This window comes from Podarcis raffonei, chromosome 10 (genome assembly GCF_027172205.1).
Source record: "Podarcis raffonei isolate rPodRaf1 chromosome 10, rPodRaf1.pri, whole genome shotgun sequence".
NCBI lineage: Eukaryota > Metazoa > Chordata > Lepidosauria > Squamata > Lacertidae > Podarcis > Podarcis raffonei.
The window spans coordinates 32934663-32953621 of NC_070611.1; the positions used below are offsets into that span (position 1 = coordinate 32934663).

Genomic DNA, 18959 nt, shown 5'->3' on the forward strand with positions numbered 1-18959 from the left:
GGAGAGCAACTTTTGCAGTCTTTGAAGTTGTTTTTTTAATCGCTGATCAAAATATGTTTCATAAGCAACTTTTTGAGCCAGCATCCACTCTTTGAAAATATGAGCAACCCCATTGATGTAAGTGGCCTTTAAGGGCTTGAATCAAAGTCAAATGAAGTCAGTGGGAAGTCTCCCTTTGATATTAGTGGTCTTTGGATCCGGTCGTATCGGTGAGATCAGAATTTGGCCTCAGAACGGCAACCCACACAAAAATCTCCCGCTTCATGAAAGGACTTGACTAATCGCTGAATGTTGCCTACACTTTAAAAAGCACAAAACATGCTCATAATCGTCTGGCTTGCACTGAGGACGCAGAGTGAATGGAAGCTGTTAAGGCCTGCTTAATGTGATTCCTGTTTGTCATTATTAAGTGTGCGTGAAAAAAACAACAAAGCAACAGAGCAGACTTTTGACTCTCGGTGTATCAGTCTATGCTGGTGCGTGACAGAAACACAGCGTCGTGCTCCAACGCCATGAGGGATGGTCCCTCAGGGCAACACAAAACTTCCTGTGGAAAACAAGCACAGCAAAGCGGAAGCCTCAGCTATTCTGTGCATGGGGAGTTTAAGAGGTTTTGTACAGGGCAGAACCAGCTCCAGGAGTTGGTGGATCCATGACCAAAGCAAGTTCACTGTTTGTCCCTTAAACCTAGAAGAGGCACGGCATTCTTTCATTCTCTCTCCAGTCCTCTTTGATGGGCACTGAAGCTAATTTGTGACCCTTTTGGCCTTGGGGGCCCTAGCAATAGTCTCAACTTGCTACCCTCTTGGGCTGGCTATCTAGGGTGGGCTCCCTCTCCTATTTTACAGGAGTGTACAGGGCATAGCTGTCAGCTTACAGATTTGAAAATAAGGGACCAGCAGCCTCAAAAATAAGGGATCAGCAGCCAAAATAAGGGATTTTGCTTAGCTTATGCGGAAATCTGGCACTGATGGAGCCATGCTGCTTTTGCTGCGACTGACTGTGTTTTGCAGGGGGTTGGACTAGATGATCCTAAGGGTCTACAACTCCGACCAAAGAAGAGTGGCAGACAAAACTGATGAACAACATCAAGATGGCAAAGCTTACAGGCAGAATTAGAAACCAGGAAGAGGACCTATTTAATAAAGAATGGGAAAAGTTTATAATTTAGTTGAAAAGCTATTGTAAAGAGTTACATACATTGGTAGGATTGACAGAAAACTTGTAGTAAAAATTTGAACTATGGATGGACAAATGATTTATAAAAATAGAGTTATCAAAGGGATGCAGAGGGGGAAATCTCTACATTAAGATGCTGCACTGGTTGGAGGGTATGCAAGCAGCACGTCGGGGCTGCCGTCGTGCTGGCATGAGGAGCTCCATCAGCCCTTCCCTGCCCAAGAGAGGGGGGAAGGGAGAGAGACTCTCGCCCACGCCACTTGCGAGCCCGGCATGAGGCAGTTGCAGTGCCACGGCAGCCGCTGAAGTGCCGCCCTTCTGCGTCCCTCCCCATCCCCTCCTCTTCCTCCTCCCTCAGGCCGCCTCCTCAGCTGCCGCTGCCACCTCCGGCTTCCCCTGGCAGCACGGCGGAAGTCTTGCAAGAGAGAGGCTGCCTGCTTACCCGCCACCACCCGTTTCCTCACGATGAGCACCTGAGGGAGAAAAGGGAGAGACGAAGACGCAACAGCTCGTGCGCATGCTCTCTCTCATGGCGGAGGACCCCGAGCTGCTGCTTCCCTCCCGAGCTGGGCGAGCATGAAACCCGGGAAATTTAAGGGACATCATCAGTAAGGGACAGCAGCAGGACATGGTGCTGGGATAAGGGAGTTTCCCGCCAAATAAGGGACGGTTAACAGCTATGGTACAGAGGGAAGGTCCTTCCAAACAAACATACAGAGGAAAGATTTCAGGAGTTCCTTTCTTTTAGAATTCTTAGCTTCTCAGATTTGTACTCCACTCTAGCCTGGGCTAAAGGTAAAACTAGATATGAAGCTAAATGCACCCCTTGCTGCTGTGTCCTTAAAACAAGAAGAAGCAGAGAGCAGGGGTGGATTTTATTGGGACTGTGAAACACATGGAAAGGAGTGTAACCAGGGCTTTATTTCAAGCCAGAACTCACCAGAACTGAGTTTTGGCACCTCTCATGTGGGCACCATTGCCGTTATAAGAAAACAAGGAAGGTGTTCATGGTGAGTTCCAACACCTTTTTCTAGAAAAATAGCACTGGGTGCAACACCCTCCACTGCAGACTCTCTTAGCTCTAGGAAGGAAGCTCTGTTTAGGCAAATTTTGATATATCCCTATTTTAAGAACGCATTATATAGGAAGAGGTCAGAATTATTAGACAATTTCAGACAAGTTTTTATGGTAAAAAACACTTTTGACTTGTCTTAATTTTCGGTTGCTGGGTAGAGGAGGAATCATGTGAATTCAGTAGCACAAAAGGACAACTGAACATTATCATTCTCCATGTGTATGAGATCATATGGAAACACTCTCACATGCACAGACTTCAAGAATATTAAGTCTCCTGCTGTAGAGTGAATTGCAGTCTGTCACTTCACTTTGGTAAGTGATGGAAAAGGCAAAATAAAACAGAGTTAAATAGCCAGAAGGTAGTTCAGTAACCTGAGAGAGGGGGTAAGGATGGATGGGTAGATGGAAGACCATGTGCAGTAGCAGCATCTGAACTTTGGTAAGTGATGGACAAGGCTGAGTATAGCAGAGTTAGTAGTGAGAAAAAATTCAGTAACCTGAGAGAGGGGGAAAGGATAGATGGCCAGTGCAATTGTAGCATCTGAACTTTAGAACTGTGATGTAAAAATAAAGGAAGTTGAAGTTCCATGGAAGAAGAAGAAAAAACCCCAAGAACTATGCAGAGTTTCTGGATGCTCAAGGAGATTCCAAAACTCAGATCTTGCAAACAGATGCAATGGGACAGTTATGCAAGTGAGTGCTTTTCTAGTTGTGTTCAGGTGACATTTAATTCTGTGCTTTTGTAGAAAGAGAACCAGACAACAGGTTTAGAACTATGTGAGCAAGCCAGGAAAAACAAAAAAAAGAAACCTGTAACGAAACAAAAAAAAAAATCAAGCCAAGAGTGATTGACATTTATATATATTTCAGTAGCCATTAGATATTAGATTCAGGCTTGCAGTCTAGGCACCAAACGGGCAGGTGTTCACATCAAAGAAATCCGAGTTGACACCTGTCAAGATAATTATACATAAGCATAACAATGCACCGACACTACCTCTATAGCAGCGTTAACCTCTGGAAACATACACAGCCCGTTTCAGCTGCCTAATATTCCAGGTCCTTGAGCAGCTACAAAAGACCATCAGTTAATATTTATAACATAATTTGTTTCCCACAGAAATAATTCTTCCAGAAATGGAATTCTTCTTCCAGACTCCCAAAATTCTCTCCCTTTGTTGCAAAAGTGGTCAGTTCTATTTTTAGAACAGTAATCATTTTGAGTCAGTGCCATGAAAACGTAGAGCCAACCAACATTTTTGGATCCCTTTGTTATACTTCCCCGATATCTTGGAAGGACTGATGTTTTCACCTCTCAGCTCAAGCCTGCCCCAAAGGGGAACAAATATTTAGTGTTGGCGCTAAGGGGCTTTCAGCTTAATTTCCCCCTGTCCCCGCTCCTGACGAAACCATATTGAAGTATCTTGGCAATTGCTCATGCCCTTTTGTCATTTTAGAGCAGAGCTTCTCAGCTGTTTTTGGACTACAACTCCCATCATCCCTAGCTAGCAGGACCAGCAGCCAGGGATGATGGGAATTGTAGTCCAAAAGCAGCTGGAGACCCAAGTTTGGGAAACCCTGTTTTAGAGCAAGAAATGAAAATGGATGCTTTGAAAAACAATCTACACCACGACTCTGACGTGGTGGGAATGTGGATTGATGAAATTGTGTTTTGCTTGTACAGAAGGAGTATCACAGGGGTGGGGAACATTTTTCAGTCTGAACGCCATGTCACTGCCACATCACTTCTGGGCAACCTTTTCAATGCTGCTTGCTGGTGGTGTGGAGGTCAGAGGCAGAAGTGGGTGAAGAAACAAATACGACGTTTAGCTTTGTACACTAGGCTAGTTTTTACGCACATTCAAACACTCCGTACCTTCAATCCAGACACACAAGAGGCATTATCAGAGTTAAAATCCTGGAACTATAGAATTGGAAGGACCCCCAAGAATCTTGTAGTTCAACCCCCTGTAATGCAGGAATATTTTTGCCCAACATGAGACTTGAACCCACAACCCTCAGATTAAGAGTCCCATGCTCTATCAACTGAGCCAGGGTACCAAGGAAGCATTTTAGCCAGGCAAAAGCACTTGGATCAGTGATAGATGTGGCCTAAGGAGAAAGGCCAGACAGAGAACCTTAAATTGTCACATTCAGCTCCCAGGATGAAAGCTTCCCACCCCTGGGGTAATATGACTGCTTCGTCACTCACTGCTCAGTGAGCATCCTGGTTTTTCATTCAGCTAACTTTCAGTAGCTTCACAACATTAAATACAGGTTGACTTGGGAATTACAGTCAGGGTGAAGAATCACACAATCCTTTCATCACACACCTTACCCCACATTCCCACTGGGACAATTTGGTCATATGAATTTTGACCTCGCAGGGATGGATTATTCCTCTTAGTGAGAGGCAACGACACATGGTATCTGCCATTCTGTTGGCATGAATAAAATCCAGTGAATTATAATTAGTTAGCTTAATGGCAGGTTATTTCACTTTTATCCTCTGGTAATTATCTTGGGTCTATGGGGATGTTCAGGAATGGAAAACTACTTCACATCCGAGTTTCCCAACCTTGAGGACTTTTTTTTTCAGAGCCTACCACGTAGATAGGCTCTGAAAATTAGAAAAATATCAGAACCTACCCCCTAATATGTTTTGTCTTTCTCCAAAATGAAAAAGAGAAAGAATTTCCTGTTTCCACTGAATAAAAAGATAAAATCCTTTCCATACAATCACCTGATCTCAGTGTAGTGATGGAAAAAGTCTGAGAGTATTGGCTCCTTTTGTGATTGGGTAGTCATTCTAATTGAAAGTGGGTTTCTTTTGTTTACTGTTGAAAACTGAAAAAGATTTATTTTTCTTAAGGCAGGTTTTGTCTCTTATCACCACTGTCGCTTTCTTGGTTTCTTTTCTCAATCTAGATCTGACCTACCATTTAGACCTCTGTTTCAGGTATTTTTTATGCCCTCATTCCTCAACACACACACACACACACACACACACACACACACACTGTAGCTATCAATAAAATCCACTGGATGCTCTGTATAGGTTTTGAATTGACCCGACATCCCACTCGCCACCTCTTCACAGCAGATGGTGCTTCCTGCTGAGAGAACAGGCTGCCTCTTCTATCCTCCTATTCAATGCACTTAACAACGAAGACTACTCCTAATAAATCAGGACTGCAAGTTTTAATCAGATTAATCAACTGGACCATTAATTGACAGTTGGAAGCAAATCTAACGAGGGAGAACTCGTGACAGAGTTGTTAATCTTTCGGCGGCTATTTTTGTCCTAGTGTCCTACTGCAATAAGGAAGAAAAAATAAAAAAAATTACGATTCCATCTCCTCCTAACAAGGAGTGCTAACTTTTGTTTCTGAAACTACAGGTTCCCATGTCCTTTCTTCAACAGTGGAAAAAAGACAGTTGGTGGGGCAGCAGAGTGGGGCTGCTTTCCTTCCCACCTTTCAAACACCGTTCAGCACCAGGAGGAGGAAGAGGGCTACTTATAGCTCCTTCTATAAGTAAGGAGCTTGGCAGGTGCAGGCATGGCAGCGGAGCCATTTCAATGCTCCTGCAGCTGTGTCCGCACCGTGCCAGGCTCACTGCTGCCTTTCCCCTCCCTCCCAAATTGGCCGCAATTTTATAGGAGCATACAGTTTCCATGTTAAACACTTGAAAAGCATGACCCTGTGGTCAACTTCCTTATTGTTGTCTTTGTGCAGAGTGTGTTCCAGTGTTTATCTTACACATGGCATGAGGCGAAGCATGTTTACTCAGAAGAAAGTCCAACTGAATTCAGCTGACCGTGCCAGTTTGCATAAGATTGCGTCTGTAGTTTCCTACACACCCTGAAAGGAACATCACTGTTGTTACCACTGAACAGCCTTAGAGGACTGATGCTCCAAACTCTCCCAGTCAGGGTTCAAATCCAGATTCCTCATCTTTCAAGCCTCCCCTAGATCACACTGATTCTCATGAAGACAACCAAATTACTACCATATTTACGAGAATCTAATGAACCATCGAATCTAATGCACACCTCAATTTTCAAAACCTTGAAACCAAAAAAGTATTTGCTGGTGCCATCAAATCTAATGTGTACCCTAATTTTTGTGATGTAATTTGGCCAACTAACCCCAACTTCAGCTGTACTCAGCCCCACCACATAACTTGTATTCTTAAAACTCTACAAAGAAAGTGTGCACACATCCAGCTTTGGACTATTATGGACTTGGGTTTGGAAATTCATAGATTTCAACCAACTTCAAAGAAGAGATTCTGCGCTTCATGGTGATGCTGTTCTCTATATTCCTTAAGCATCCCATGTACCTGTTTAACCATTCCAGCTACGATTTTTAATCTTAGAAGTATGTGTGCACTGCTGATAACCATTATCACATCACCTGTTCCACATGTGGGGAAGCTTTGGGCCTCTAGATGTTGATGAACTACAGTTCCCATCATCCCAAGCCATTTTCCATGCTTGTCGGGGGTGGTGGTAATGGAAGTTACAGTTCAGCAATATCTACAGGGCCAAAAGTTCTGTTCACCTGGCCTACTCTTATGTTTAAAACAGGGGCTGGAAACCTGTGACCCTCCACATGTTGCTAGACTGCGACTCCCATAATCCCTGAGCATTTTTACCATGCCTGCTGGGAGTTGGAGTCTATAAGCATTCAGAGAGCCACAGGTCTTCCACCCCTAGTTAAAAAGAGACATGGATAGAAGTAGCCATTTATTTACAGTGTTTTTATTCAGTCTGAAGAAGATCAGGGAGCCTAACCATTAAAGCAATCAATTAAAACAACGGTCATCAATAGCAAAATATACCTAGTAAATTAAAAGCATTAAAAAAAGAAGTTGTTCTTAAAAACCACAGAAACCCAGAGCCAGGAAGGGTAAAAAAACAAAACCTCTTATAATAATCACTATTAATCCTAAATAAATACAAATACATCTTCAGTTGGTGCCAAAAAGATAACAAACCTGGTGCTACTTGGAGCACTGAATTCTAAAGCCTACTTAGAGTTACGTCTGCTTGCAATATTTTGCTGATAATTGAAGGCAGAGGAAGCAGTGCGAGTATAAAGAGTGCATTCTCCCCATCTCAAACCCCATAAGTAAATGCACATATCTGATTCCATGGACAACTCTACTAAAAACTGCTTAGACAAATAGCTTGCTTTAATTATATCCCCTTTCCCAATTAAACAAACCAAACCATAGAACATATTTACCCAAAGGATGCTTTCAAATGATGCTCAATGTCCAACTGAGTACAGAGCCATCTGGAGCTAGCATCCCTGGCATCTGTAATATCTGCTTAACAAATCCATCTCAAATGACCAGGAGGTCACATGCCAGTTGCGACAGACTCATTGCCTGCATTTTCCCTCCCCTAAATCCATTGCATCCAGAGCAAAGCTCTTCCTTGATTTTGCATATTTTAACATGCATTTAAAATATACTTTGTGAAATAATTAAATACTGCTTGGTACACTTTTAAACGAAAATCTGACAGGCTAGAAGTCACTGCGAATAAATCATCCATATGTGTTTAACTCATGACCAAGGCAGCATTTTAGGGCTCAAAACCAAAAAGGGCTTATTTGAGCTTCTGACTATAGAGATGTATTTCACGATCAACTTTTAAGTGAAGTGGAAATCTGATATTGTGGGCAATTGGATTTCTGTGGTACACTCATGTGAATTAAGAGTTGATAGATTGGTCCCTAATGCATTCACAATCCTGACTCACTCATACACAGAATATTGATTCATTTAATGTTGCGCAAAACTTGGACATTTTCCAGAAGGTGCCTTTTTTCATCGTCCCTGAGATTCCATTGAACAGAATGGATAATCTCACTTTACAAGAAATGAATTCGGGATTATTTTCATGCATCCAAGGCTGTGTCCATGTGTTAGATATTCCGGAGGGTCTGCCTTCTGTATTAACCGCACTTGTTTTTGAATATAAATTTATTTTTTGCTTGTTCTTCACACAGCATTAAGTAAAATCACATGAAGCTATCTGACGTACCATTTATTCCTATATATACCATCCCATTAAAGGTAAAGGTAAAGGGACCCCTGACCATTAGGTCCAGTCGTGACAAACTCTGGGGTTGTGGCGCTCATCTCACTTTATTGGCCGAGGGAGCCAGCGTACAGCTCATGTGGCCAGCATGACTAAGCCGCTTCTGGCGAACCAGAGCAGCGCACGGAAACACCGTTTACCTTCCTACTTGCACTTTGACGTGCTTTCGAACTGCTAGGTTGGCAGGAGCAGGGACTGAGCAACAGGAGCTCACCCCGTCACGGGGATTCGAACCGCCGACCATCTGATCGGCAAGTCCTAGGCTCTGTGGCTTAACCCACAGTGTCACCCCCATCCCATTAGCAATGTACAAAGCTGCCTTATACTGAATCAGACCATTGGTCCATCTACTTGAGTGCTGTTCACACTGACTGGGAGTAGCTTTCTCAAGTTTCATGTACAATGGGAAGAAATCTCCAAATATATCCCAGTTCATCACTCTTCTCAGTTGACAGATAAAGATTTCCTTAGGATCATACTAAGATCTGCAGGACACGTGGAACCCAGGCCTCAATCTCAGTCTCAAATCTCTGTCTGCTGGATTACAGCGGTGCTGACAGGCTATGGTCTGAAGACACATAAAGCTAGCACCTTGCTGATGCTAATCAGGTCTGGGTTTGGGTCAATGCCCTGATGGGAAACTGCTGAGGAACCTTGAGTTTCCCAACAGAACAAAGGCAGGATAGAAATGTCAGGAAATCAATCGATGTGACTTGCACCATGCAGTGCTCATTTGATTGCTTTATCAGGTGCATAAAGGCAGATTTCAACGTGCCACTGTATTGGTTTCCAACAGGGGTATGGTGGCAGCATAATAAAATATAGGTATGCTTTGAAACAACAACAATTATGCAACCACTCCATAACATTTCTAAAGTGAGATTGAGTCCACTCAGCCCATATATTACCACACAAATCCTGGATTGGTCAGAATCTTCTCTACCAATATTCTTCCATCCTACAGATTTGAAGATATTTTTCAATGTAATAACACATACACCCCCCCTCTCAATGCAGAACCACCAAGCTATTTCACACGCACACACCCTAACTAGCTTCTTCTGAAACAAAGCAAAAAATAACTTTGTAATATGTCTGCTGAGCTTTCACATAGAAAAAAAGATAATCGTCTACATCCTCCTAGCATAGATTATGTCCTAATAAAATTTCAGCAGGGAACCTTCTGCAGCAGAACAAATTTAAGGGATAATGGCTGGAAAGTGTTTAAATTAATTAATGCCGTGAAGCAGAATTCTAAACATGTTTCAAAGCAGAGTCAGCTACGCTCATTCTAAATATTCTTTTCATATGCATAGTAGACTGGTGATGTACATAGCAGCGCAAGTCCTCCTTCCCCCTAAAATAATTCTGCACATGGAAATTGCATTGCTGTAGAATGTAGTTGGATCACACTGAGCAGTCCACCTCCGTGGTGACAAGCTCTTCTCTCAAGATAATACATTTTGTTCTTCTCTGCTTCAGTTTAGGCAGAGCTCCTGGAGCATGGCATGTAGGCAATATGAAGATCAGCCTTTGTCATGCAGGTGCTCTCTAGGCATTGTTGGACTACAACTTCCATCAGGCCCCAGCCAGCATGGCCAACGGTCGAGGATGGTGGGAGCTGGAGTCCTGCACCAGGATGATAAAGACTCAGGGATGGTGAACCTGAGCCTCACAAACACCTTGATGTTTCTGGACTCCTGTCATTTCTGATTACGTTCGTTGGGGCCAATAGGAGTTGGAGTCCAATAACATTTGGAGAACCACAAATTCCCCATCCCTGCTTTAGTCAGACCATAAAAGGTCAGTAGAGCATATGCCAGGCATAGGCAAACTTGGCCCTCCAGACATTTTGGGACTACAATTCCCATCATCCCTAGCCAATACGACCAGTGGTCAGGGATGATGGGAGTTGTAGTCCCAAAACATCTTGAGGGCCGAGTTTGCCTATGCCTGGCATATGCTCTATTGCGTGGGGACTCCCTGGTCCTGAATGGGGTAACTGTGCCCCTGAAGGACCTGGTATGCAGCCTGGCAGTCGTTTTAGACTCATTGCTGTCCATGGAGGCACAGGTCAATTCTGGGTCTACCAGATCCATCTGGTATGCTGAGACCCTACTTGCCCACAGACAGTCTCTCCACAGTGGTGCATGCTCTGGTTATCTCCCGCTTGGACTACTGCAATGTGCTCTACATGGGGCTACCTTTGAAGGTGACTTGGAAACTACAACTAATCCAGAATGTGGCAGCTAGACTGGTGACTGGGAGTAGCCCCCGGGACCATAAAACACCGATCCAAAAGAATCTTCACTGGCTCCCAGTATGTTTCTGAGCACAATTCAAAGTGTTGGTGCTGACCTTTAAAGTCCCAAATGACCTCAGCCCAGTATACCTGAAGGAGCATCCCCACCCCCTGGACACTGAGGTCCTTCTCTGAGGGTCTCCTGTTAGTTCTCTCACTGCGAGAAGTGAAGTTACAGGGAACCACACAGAGGGCCTTCTCAATAGTGGCACCCTCCCTGCAGAACGCCCTCTCATCAGATGTCAAGGAAATAAAGAACTAGAAGACATCTGAAGGCAGCCCTGTATCAGGAAACTTTTAATATTTGATGATTTACCATGTTTTTATATGTACTGCCCAGAGTATCTGGGGAAACCCAGGCAGATGAGCAGGGTATAAATAAAAAAATTATTATGATTATTAAAAGGTCAGAGTTTCAATCCATCCATTTCCTGGTAATGCTGGAAAGACTGCTGTCTGAAAGCAAGGAGAGCAACTTTCAGTCAGTACCAACCACCCTGAGCCAGATGAACCACTGGCCTGAATCCATATAAGGTGGTTTCCTATGTTCCAAACCTATCTGAACCTACTTGGGTTTTTAGATCTTCAGCGGACACTTTTCTCTGTCCTGTCACCCTCACCACACATTTGGTGAGGATATGTGAGAAGGTCTTGTCGATTGTGATTCCCAGATTGTGAAACTCCCTTCCATGGGAGTCCAGGCCAGCCTCCTCTCTGGTTTTCTTTCACCAGCAAGCAATGACTTTTTTTTGTTTAGAAGGGACTTTGGCCATTAACTGGCTGTTATGACAAGATCCTTTAATGGTGGGTGTTGTACATTTTCTTCTCCTCTTGTGCTTTTGGATGCTTTTAACTGGTTTTAATATGCAAAATTTCCTAACTGTTCTATGCATGTTCTTAGCTGCATCTGTTTTTTATTCTTGTTGTGATCTGCCTTGGGTCCTGCACCGATTAAAATATAGGATATCAAATAAAGTAAACTAAAACAAATCGTTGTTGGCTAGTGCTGTGCTGAAACCTGTCCCCCCAATTTCTAAAAGTTATCTTCACCTGTGAAAGAGCCTTCTGTTTTTCTACCTCACTTGCAGGTTGGGTGGAGTATTGGGCTTGCTTTATTCCTGTGAGGTTGATGTGGGTAGTGTGGGTGTTTTTTCATCTCGTAAAACATTTCTTCAGGGCTCTGCAGCCTACAGAGTTGCCTGTGCTTCCTGTTCTGGGGAGGAAAATAACTCAAGGGAGGAGTTCTCATGATGTATTCCCCTGAGTTTTGACTGAAGCATGGGAAGTAGGGAGAGTGGCTGCTGAGCCCCTAAGATCGGTTCACTCACTGGTTTTGTTTTTAAGGGAAGTGCTTCCTTTATTTATTTCTGTGCTGGTTTCTATAAAAGCAAACTGACTAAACAACAACAACAATGCACAGCTGTTAGGCACATGGTAGGCAGGGTGCTTGAACTTCTGAAAAGCCTAAGTTAGGACAACACAGAGTTTTCAGGTAGCATGGCCATCTGAGGAAAGGTCATAGCCCAGTCAGTGGCAGGCAATCTGCTTCTCATGCAAAAGGTCCCAGGTTCAATCCCTGTCTGAAACTCTGGGGAACTGCTGTCAGTCAGTGTCAACAATACTGAGCCAGATGGACCAACAGCCTGGCTTCATATAAGGCAGCTTCCTCTGTTCCAAGTGTGCAGAACTTGTGGATTTGTAGAATGAAAGGACACTCACAAGCATCCTTTGGCCATGCCAGAGGTAAGGTAAGTCCTGAATTCCACTCATGAGATTTTTACATAAATTTGTGATAGAATGGCTGAAAAATTCAAGATAATTTGTCAGCAGAGCATTATTGCTGAGAGCTTTAATGTGAACCGATAGATTTGCTTTAGAGGCTTACATAAAGATCTTCTGAATCAAACATCTCCTAGTGGTGGTGACCAAGTTCTGATGCTGAACAAAACTACCCAAAACCTTCCCCAAATGTCCAGGATTCAGTAAAGGACAGGGACAGATCTGCCCTATAGATGTGATTCATTGGCTGCAATCCAGCAGTTACGCAGCTTATGTCAATTCATTTTAATGAGCTGAATGGCACTCATAGCCTTTAAATAAATACTCTAATGTAAATGAATACTCCAAGGTAGGTGTTTGGCACAGTACTTGATATATCTACCAGTCTTAGATATCATTACTGCCTTCCTTAAGACCCAGCTGGTGGCGGAGATCAATGCAGGGGCCATGGGCAGGACCCCACCAGCTAATCAGTGCTGGAGGGAGGCATGGCCAAAGGAGATTTAAACCACAGCACAGCTGGGGGCCGTCCTCTCGCACCCAAAGCTCAGTCACTTTGTTTCAATCAGCTTTCTTCTATTGCTGTTGCAATAAACCAAACTATATGGTTCTTGGATCTCTCCCATACAACAACAACAACAACAACAACAACAACAACAACAACAACAGGAATCAAACTTCTGGCCAATGGCATCCTGGAGCTCATCTAATCAAAGCCCACAAACCTATTTTCCTTCCTAACTTAGTGAACGCTAGAGATTTTTAAAATGTGTTGCTTATTGTTAACTCCACACTGAAAAAGTCTCCGCTTGTACCACAGAATGGGAGCCATACTGAGAACCAGAGATGTTTCAGCCACATCTCACAGAGGGGATATAATGAGAGACTCACAGCAGCGCTAAGTGCAATGCAGCTGATGGCTATAGATGGAAACCACCATGTATAATTCATAACTGTAGTTCATGATTAGATGAATTTCACAATCTTGTTGGCCAGATTCCTCCTTTGCTGTATGCAAGAGATCCAGGAATCATAGTTAGGTGTATCACAAGAGCAATATGGGGAAGCCCATCAAAATTTGTGTGCATAATTTCAAGCCATGCATCAGGGAGGTACAGTTTTAGACAGCACGCGAGGGCTCTCTGGAGTGAAAATTACTCCATTAAAAATAATAATCCTCTCACTTAGAAAACCAGAATGTCTTGGAGAAGGCTAAGCTAGAACTCTTCCCTGACACCAAGTATTTTATGTGCAAAGTTGTTGTTGTTTTTAATAGAGAAGCATTATGAAGCAGTGCTGCTTAGACACTGGCTTACTTCCACCATGAGAACTAAAAGACACAGGATCATAGAACTGGAAGGGACTGCAAGGGTCATGTAGTCTAACCCTCTGCAATGCATGGGGCTTGAACCCATGACCTTGAAATTAAGAGTCTCATGCTCTACCAATCCTTTGCCTAGTGGGATGTGATCCTAAACCCATTTACTTGTGGCTTACTCCAGCTAGATGGCTTATAGGGCATGACCTTAAGCACAAGACTTCATTCTTAAGAATACTGATTCATGAAATAAGATTCAAATGAAATAAATAGGACTGGGTTTCCATTGGAGTGGGCTGCACAGATCCAATCCTAAGCAAATCAAATGGCTCTTCAATTGTTACGCCTACACACTCAAAGTACGTAGATGTGCTTGTCCATGAGGAGGTGCGATTGCCCATTAAAACACACCTCCATGCCCATGTATTCAGCAGACCACCAAAAAGGGCAACCTATGTGCCTATAAGCAGAGCATATCCACCTGATGTAAAGTTCCTGACGGTGGGGAGAGCCTACACACAGGCTCTCCTTTCCTATAGTCCAGGCATGTTCAACTCCCAAGACACTGTGATCTACTTCCACTAAAAAAAAAAGTGGCAATGATCTACCTACCCTCTTCTGGATTGAGCTTCAGGGGTCTTATTCTAAATATTAGCTTCAAATTTGATCTCCAAAGTAATTTTAGCCACTAAAATTTTATTTAAAAATAAAGGACAATAGTCAGCTAACTTTTACTCAGAGTAGACCCACTGAAATTAATACTTAGTCATCTGCTGTCATTTCAATGGGTCTACTCCGAGTAAACTTTAGGTGACTACCATCCAAAGACATGCAAGTTTAGAATGTCCCAGCCATGGTGGAAGATCAGTTGAGGGGCATAAAAAAGGGACTTTCTCTGTGGCCACACTTAAACTCTGGAAGTATTTGCCCTGTGAGGCTCAGTTGGCACTTTCTCTTATGCCATAGGGCAAAAACCATCTCCTTTGGTAGGCTTTAGGTTTATCTGATCCACAATTTGTATTATCTGCTGCACCATTCTCTGTTTCTAATATATTGTAGCTCTGAAATATTTTGCATTGTATAATTGGTTTTAGGGTGTAACGTTGCAGTCCCCAAGAGTACATCCCAGGGGCCAGAGGTTATTGTGGAGAGAAAGGTCCACCTGTGAAGATGGAGGTCCACAGGTGGAAGCCCTCCAGGGGCAAACCATCCATATGAATGCAGAGATACAGAGAGCGCTCAGGGCCTTAAGGGTTCTCATGAACAGTCTTATAATATGTACTCAGATGTAAGTTTCACTGTTGTTCAGTGGAACTTACTCCCAGGTAAGTGGATACAGGCTTGCAGCCTCCATCATCCAACACTAACTAGATACAATTAGAGATTATAAAAATGTAGCATTAAACTAGCAGGAATGAGAGAAGGTACATCATTCCAGTTATTAGACAGATGACTCAAAACTGCAATCCTAAAAGAGTTATTCCCATTGAATGCAACAGTATTTGCTTCTGAAAAGGCATGTTAAACACCTGAGTTTTATGCAATACCTGAGTTTTATGCAACCAAATATGACCAGCTGGGGGAGGGATGCCCAACTCCAAATCAGTGTGTGCCTGTGATTAGTGAGGTATTGAGTCTGCAAGATTTTTCTTTCTTCGATTTTTCCAAACAAACCCCTCGGGCAACTAACATCTCCCCACCACCAAACTGTAGCCATGTAAGACCACTCAGACAAACTGGGAGTGAAGCTCCTTAGCAGACGACATCCATTTTCATTGCAGGAAGAACTTAACAGCAATGTTTGCTGAAATGAGGTGGTGCTGTGGTTCTGTTAACAGAGAGTTATCTTTAAGTAATGGTCCTTCTGTTTAAAATGAGGACCTTGCACTTTAAATGACGGGGATCAGGAGCCCAAGACGATTGCGATATTCTTTGAACCATCTTTCTCTTTCTGTGCAGAAATTCAAGCATATAATAACTAGTCTAAAACCGATGGCCAAGATTAAAAAGGTGTTCACGGAGGGGGGCTGTAATGCTTTAATTGCAGCGTTTCCCCGAAGGCGGCAAAGCTTTTGCTAGGTAAGCAGAGAGGGGATTTATTATCCCCGCTGTACAGCTATTGCACAAGAGAGAGCTGTCGCAGCAGGATTTCACCTTTCCTAAAATGCTACTTCCACATCCCAGCACGCATTTAAAGCGCAGCCTCCATCATGCTACAATAATGACTTGTGCGATTTCCCCTGCAAACAAACCAAAAAGGTGCACAGGCATAAACCTCTAGTCCTTCGATCTCTTGTTACCTGGAAGGGCAGCAGCTGAGCGTTTGCAATGCTGTGTTGTTTTGAATTACCGTAATTCTTATTAACAGAGCTCAGGACAGCGGGGACCGTATGATTGCAAGATGTAGAAATTGTCTGGCCCGGTTCCCCGCTGCTTCGCATTTCTAGGTATTTCGGCTTGTCGCTGACCCTGGTGCTGAAACCCGAAAACATGCACTGTACACAGACGGACAGAGGCGCCCACACCAGACAACACCGACAGAAAACAGCCCCACCCGCTCCCCCCAAACTGCTCCTGTCTGGGCAGAAAACAGACACTTTTCCCGAACAAAAGAGGGATATTCAGCTTTCGAGAGAAGCAGCTCCGGGCTGCTGGGGGAGAGCTCGAGGCGAATCTAGCCCAGATTACGGCGGGGCTAAGACACGTCGCCGGAGCTGCAAACCAGATGGTCTGCCTCTGCTAAAGCGAACAAGCTATTGCTCCAAATCCACCCTTTGGAACGCGCAAAAGCAAATGACCCACAAAAACGCGCAGATGAACAGCGGGGAGGATCCAACGCCGATTTGCTCGTTTTTCAGCCCCAAAACCCTTCCTGGGACGCCAATAAAAGATGGTGGCCCCGCACCCAAGGAGGGGAACTACCCAACAGGTGGTTTAATGGCCCCGATTCTCCCTCCCTCTCTCCCTCTCAACGTGCCCGGGCGCTCAGAGAGACCCCTTCCAACCCTCCTAGCCCAAGCCTCGGCTGCTCTGCACGCCATCCTAGCACGGCCAGATAGCACGGCCTCTTGCGTGTTTACCTGCAGCCTGGAGCTGGAGCAAGAGGCACGCCACGGGCAGGCAGGCTGCTGTCGTCCACATGGTGTGCACCTGCGGCTGAGAGAGCGCCGATCTCCGCCTCGCTCTCTCTGGCCGCGCTCGGGGTTTTGCTTGGCATCAGGTTTTCCTCCTTCCTGGTTAATGAGCACGCTGGGGGAAACGGCGCGTGCGCAGCTGCGGCGAGCCGAGAGACGGCCCTTTTCGGCAGCGCGAGCCGGCTGCCGGCGGAAGGGGCTGCCCGGAGGGGCGCTTAGATGATGGCAGGCAGGCATCCAAGTGGACAGGCTCGGGGAGCTGGGAGGAGAGGGGGCATCCCTGGGTCTGGAAAGGCAGTTGAGGACGGGGAAGAATGAGCAATGGAAGAGCCTAGAGACCAGCTCTCTCAGTCAGCTGCCGCAGCTGGTCAGAATTGGAAGGGACCACGAGGGTCATCCAGCCCAACCCCCTGCAATGTGAAGGGATCTTATGGGACTCAAACCCACGACCTTGAGATTTAGAGCCTCATGCTTATCCACTGAGCTATTCCGCCACCCCTTATTTTCACCCATCCATCCACCTTGCATACTGTGATACACAGACAGTTGGGTTAACTCTCTACAGTTGCCCAAGCAGTGACCACCATATTTTCTGCCTCCAACTCCATAAAAACTGTTCCAGCCAGCTGAGCCAGCCCTAACATGAGGCAAAGTGAGAGGGCTATGTTGCAGCCACCTCAGACAGTTGAATTTGAGTGCCATGAAAGTTCCACATACAGTGGTACCTCAGGTTACATATGCTTCAGGTTATATACGCTTCAGGTTACAGACTCCGCTAACCCAGAAATAGTACCTCGGGTTAAGAACTTTGCTTCAGGATGAGAACAGAAATCGTGTTCTGGTGGCAGCAGCTGGAGGCCCCATTAGCTAAAGTGGTGCTTCAGGTTAAGAACAGTTTCAGATTAAGAACGGACCTCCGGAACGAATTAAGTACTTAACCCGAGGTACCACTGTATTACTACTTTACATGTAATATTATATAAAGAGGGAGAGAGGGGCATGTGTGGGATTTTTCTGCTTCAGCCTGTCTGTTGGTCAGGTGCATTTGTTAGAAACCACTGGCTGCTGCAGAAATGAAGTACATTTTAGCAGAGGTGGTCACCAGCACATGGCACCCCATGTGATAAAATTATGTTTTTTCTGAGCTGTTGGGCTGCTAAGGCAAACATAGCAACCTTATGTGTCATGCATTTATTCCCATCCATGAACAAATAACAGATTTCCCCATATAATTCAAAAAGGAAATGCTGGAGAATTTCTGACTGAATTTGACTGACTGTGCCAACATCAGAAGAAGTGGTTAAAGTGTTGTACTAGGAGCTGGGAGATCGGGGTTCATAGCCATGTTAAGTCTGGAAGCTCACTGGCTGACAGTTTGGGCCAGCTGTGATATCTCAGCCTAACCTACCTCACAAGGTTTTTGTGAAGATAAAATTTGGGGGTTGAGGACCATGTATGCCATCAGGAGCTCCTGGGAGGAAAAGTGGCATATAAATGAAGCATCATCAGCATCATTTTCACCTTGACTTGGAGGGAGGGAATGTGTGCTATTTGCACAGTCAGCCCATATCAAATGTGTCACTTGTGAGTGCACACACAAACACACACACACACAGTTGTTAGAGACATGCATAATAGCACATGCTCACTGATGGCAGGGAAGGGCTACTGCAAGAGTTGCCACAGGTCCATCAGGTCCAGCACCTTTCTAGTTGCGCCCACCTCAAACTGGGTTTTGCATCTCTTGTGCCAATTCCCATGCCTCCCCCAGTCAAAAAACAACAACAACTTTGACTTGGGGAAAGAAGAGGCAATTACAGACAGCAGAGTCAATCTTCGCTTTCAGAAAGCCCCATAATTCGTTTCCTCATCCATAAATGACATGCAGAGCATCATTTCCAAGATTCCAAGACTACTGAGAAAGAAATAGCTTGTTGCTTCAAAGAGAGAGAGAGAGAAGAGAAGAGAAGAGAAGAGAAGAGAAGAACTTTGTTCCTCTTCTTCAAAAAAAAAAAAAAAAATCAGAGCAGCTGACAACATAAAATAAAATCCAAT

General features: G+C 44.5%; 1 protein-coding gene across 3 annotated transcripts in view; it reads right to left on the reverse strand.

Annotated features, from left to right (window-relative positions):
* Window positions 1-17024, reverse strand: part of PTPRR (protein tyrosine phosphatase receptor type R) — a 103572-nt gene extending 86548 nt beyond the window's left edge. For 2 of the 3 annotated variants that reach the window (XM_053407110.1, XM_053407107.1), the window contains exon 1: window positions 16851-17024. In XM_053407110.1, coding sequence (XP_053263085.1) covers window positions 16851-16911 — 61 coding nt within the window. In that variant the 5' untranslated portion in view covers window positions 16912-17024. Of the gene's footprint in view, window positions 1-7508; window positions 7587-16850 lie in introns of those variants that run through there. The other variant, XM_053407109.1, reaches the window with a different exon arrangement.
* Between the last annotated feature and the right edge of the window lie 1935 nt (window positions 17025-18959).